Raw genomic sequence first — 4,318 nt, 5'->3', positions numbered from 1 at the left:
TAGTAAGGTTTGAAATTGATCTTAAAAGACTTGGAGTAATAATTTGATATTCGAGTAATTAAATCGAATATACTTTTAGAAAATCATTTGTAAAATCTTAAAATTCATTCAACTTAATTTGTTATATCGAAACATCAAAATGTTTTCAACAATTTGTCCCGAAGGACCTCTGTATATTGTATGTCCCGAAGGACCGTGTAGACCCTCGACTCTTGGCATGCCAACTATACCCCTAGTTCTCATAACACATAACATGGGCATTTAATTATGTCCTTTCACATATTCATATAATCACATAGTTCACTTACACATAACACATTTTCATGTAATTCACTTTCATATATCTCATCACATATACTTGTACTCTTTTTCATACCATGTCTCATGTAACCACTTATGTCATATCTCATATGATTTATCTCTTTAGCACATAACTTGTGTCTTGTGATCATGCAATCACCTCACTTATTTTTCACATAACTCATTGTTACATAATTAACATATCACATATAAGCACATAGATCATTTTCACACAACTTCTATTAACTTTCCAAGTCATTTCATATTACTAGTCTCATTGCTTAATAACATATTTCATATATGCATATAATAACTTATAACATATCATATAATCTATGCTTTATTTTCTTATAATCACCTAGATAATGTGACCTATTTCATACTTGTAAATATATATATATATATATATCACTTCAATTATTTCTTTTATATACAAATTAATCTATTTACTTAATTAAATTTCATATTACTCCTATAATCTTCTCATATGGCTCCATAGATTTCTATCATACAACCCATGTGTCATAATTTTATTTAAACATATGAATCTTTCTCATCTAGTTTATCTTATATGTTCATATTATCATTTATGTTCAAGTCTCCTAGTTGGTATACTATTCTCATATCATCCTATAGGTCAATATTATCTAGCTTATTTCACTTCTCATTTAATAATATAATTCTACTTTACTATTTTACATATATGATCACATAGTTCATAAAAGAACATATTAATTCATACAATCAAGCATACATACACTCATATTCAACTCATGCCTTTAATCATGAATTCATGCGTAACACTATAGGAAATATCGCAAGTCTTATTCCCATTACACATCATATACTATTGAATATTGTGTGATTCTAGCACTTTCTTTCTCTTGATTGTTTCTACTTCTTCGATTGCTCCAGAACAAATTCACATTCAATATTTACATAATTATACATTTTAAGGCAATTATCATATGCCTACACCTTGTAATTTGATACTAGCAACTTAAACGAACTTAATAAACCAATATTCACATTTTTCCTTTAAGGGGTATCGATACCCTTCTTAGGGTATCGGTACCCTCATTTCATTCTTTGATTTTTTGTTTGAGAGGGTATCGGTACCTGTTGAATGGGTACTGATACCCTTAACCCAAAAATCATATTTTTCACATGAAAATTACTTCATTTCATCTCAAACACTTTATGTTTCCTCCTCCTTCATATGCTAAACTCCAATACACTTACTTAAGCCCATTTATACTCATTCAATATATCTTTAACTTAAAAATTCTATCCTCCATGTGTATTTCAAAAATTACACCAACTTTGCAACATGTACAAATTCCAATTCTAACACTTCATATTTCTTAATTCACTCATTGACAAGTCAAATTCAACTTAAAAATCTATTCACTCATTCTATTTCAAATATTCACTTACAAACTCATTTTTTTTAATTTCTATTAACTTGTTAATCTTTAAGTTTTAAGCCACCTAAAGCTTTCCTTAATCTTTATTAACATCCCAAGAATCAATACAAGCTTTAAAACGAAAGAATTAACCAACTGAAGACCCACTTACCTTATACAAGACTTCAAGGTAGAAAGGAGGAAGAAGAAACTGAAGAATGCTCTGGAGAAATTATTTCCTTTCCACGTGCTTATTACCCTTTATAAAGGGAAATAAAAATATTTCCTAAAAAATGACCATAATACCCTTATTACTTTCAAACTTTATTATTAAATCCAACATCAACACTTTTCATTTAAGTCCCTAAACTTTCAATCTTTTCTGAGATTGGTCACTAAATTACCATAAATTCTATTTTGGTCATTGACCTGACTTTTGGGATGTTACACAAAGTATCCAGAATGGGTTGCCAATATAGTTCATGTTCTAAAGAAAGATGGAAAAGTTTGTATGTGCGTGGATTATAGAGATCTCAGTAGAGCAAACCCAAAATATAATTCCCCTTTACCTCTTATAGAAACTTTGGTGGAAAACATTGTAGGTTATTCTTGATTCTCTTTCATGGATGGCTTCTCAAGGGATAACCAAATAAAAATGAACCCCAAAGAAATGGAAAAAATCACATTTATGACTCTATAGCGCACGTTCTTGAATAAAGTAATGTTGTTTGGTCTGGAAAACAATGGAGCAACTTATCAAAAGGCTATGGTGACTCGTTTCCATGATATGATGCACTAAGAGATCGAAGTGTATGTGGATGACATGATTGCCAAATCCATGACTGAAAAATAACACATTCAAAACCTAAGAAAGTTTTTCCAAATATTGAGAAAATACTAATTGAAATTTAATCCAGCTAAATGCACCCTCGGGGTAATGTCAGGGAAGCACTTGGGTTATGTAGTTAGTTAAAGAGGAATTGAGATCGACCCAAATAAAGTAAGAGACATTCAAGATCTTCCGCCACTTCGTACGCAAAAAGAAGTTCAAAGATTCCTAGGGAGGTTGAACTATATATCTCGTTCATTTCACATTTAACTGATAAATGCGATCCAGTTTTCAAATTACTTCGAAGTAACAACCCTGAAGTTTATAATGACAAATGCCAAAAGACTTTAGAGATAATTAAGAAGTATTTATCCAATGCTTCGATTCCAGTGTCACCAGTTCTCGATATACCATTAATTCTCTACCTAACAGTCTTTGAGAATTCTATGAGATATGTATTAGGACAACACGACGAGTCAGGAAGAAAAGAGAGATCCATATATTATCTGAGTAAAAAGTTCACTGATTGTGAGATATGATACCCACCTATACAGAAACTATGTTGTGATCTAGTTTGGGCTACCCAAAGGCTCAAACAATATATGTTATACCATACCACTTGGTTGATATCTAAATTTGATCCATTAAAGTATTTGATGGAGTCACCAGCTCTGACAGTAGATTAGCTAGATAGCAGATGTTGTTATCAGAATTTGACATCGTATATGTAAGTCAAAAAGCAATCAAATAAAGTGTCATAGTAGATTTCCTTGCAAGTCGTGCCTCAAGCGATTATGAGTCCCTAAACTTTAATTTTCCAAATGAGGATCTAATGTGCATCACAACCAATGACAAGTAGTTTCAGATGATAAATCTTGGAATCTTTATTTTGATGGGGCATCCAATGCTTTGGGATGAAGAATTGGGGCAATGTTGATTTCTTCAGAAAATGTCAACTATCATTTTACAAGTAGATTGAAGTTCTTTTGCACCAATAATATGGAAGAATATGAGGCTTGTGCTATGGGGTTAAGAGTGGCCATAGAAAGAAAAGTTAAAGTGCTCAAAGTATATGAAGATTCCTCGTTAGTCGTGTATCAATTGCGAGGGGAATGGGAGACAAAGGACCCAAAGTTAGTTGAATATAGAAAATTGATCCTTGAATTGGTAAAAGAGTTTGAAGAGATCACTTTCACTTTTCTCCCTCGAGAATATAATCAGATGGCAGATGTTTTGGTCATATTGGCTACAATCTTTCAAGTAAATAAGAGAGCTAACATGATTCCAATTAAAATGCAAGTATATGAAACTCTCGCACAATGTTATAGTGTAGAAGAAGAGGATGATGGTCACCTATGGTACTATGACATCCTACAGTACATCAAGCATCAAACTTACTCGCAGCAAGCGTCTAAGATTGATAAGAGAACAATAAGAAGAATGGTTGTTGGATATGTCCTTGATGGGAAAATTTTGTACAGAAAGGGAAGTGATCAGGTTTTGATAAGATGTGTGAATGCTCGAGAAGCAAGAAGTATACTTGAAGAGGTGAAAAGGGATATGTGGAACACATGAAAATGACTCTCTATGGCCAGAAAGATCATGAGATATGAACACTATTGTGCCTCCATGCATTCAGACTGTATTGATTATGTAAGAAGATGTTACAAATGTCAAATATATGCGGATAAGATTCATACCCTCTCTTACTTTTGTATGTGATGATCGTACCATGGTCGTTCTCTATATGGGGCATGGATGTCATCAGGGCAGTTACACTGAA

General features: G+C 32.3%; 1 protein-coding gene across 1 annotated transcript; it reads left to right on the top strand.

Moving 5' to 3' along the window:
* Positions 1-3,534: 3,534 nt before the first annotated feature.
* On the top strand, positions 3,535-4,110 carry LOC120202059. The gene has a single exon (XM_039202547.1). It carries the CDS (start codon positions 3,535-3,537, stop codon positions 4,108-4,110), a length of 576 nt encoding a protein of 191 aa, XP_039058478.1.
* Positions 4,111-4,318: the final 208 nt, after the last annotated feature.

The sequence above is a fragment of the Hibiscus syriacus genome, unplaced genomic scaffold (genome assembly GCF_006381635.1).
Source record: "Hibiscus syriacus cultivar Baekdansim isolate YM2019G1 unplaced genomic scaffold, ASM638163v2 tig00008146_pilon, whole genome shotgun sequence".
NCBI lineage: Eukaryota > Viridiplantae > Streptophyta > Magnoliopsida > Malvales > Malvaceae > Hibiscus > Hibiscus syriacus.
This window is presented reverse-complemented; position numbering and strand designations above follow the sequence as displayed.

Bases quoted from the DNA above. Each gene is read 5' to 3' on its own strand.
- LOC120202059 (XM_039202547.1), top strand. From the start codon at position 3,535: ATGGAAGAATATGAGGCTTGTGCTATGGGGTTAAGAGTGGCCATAGAA.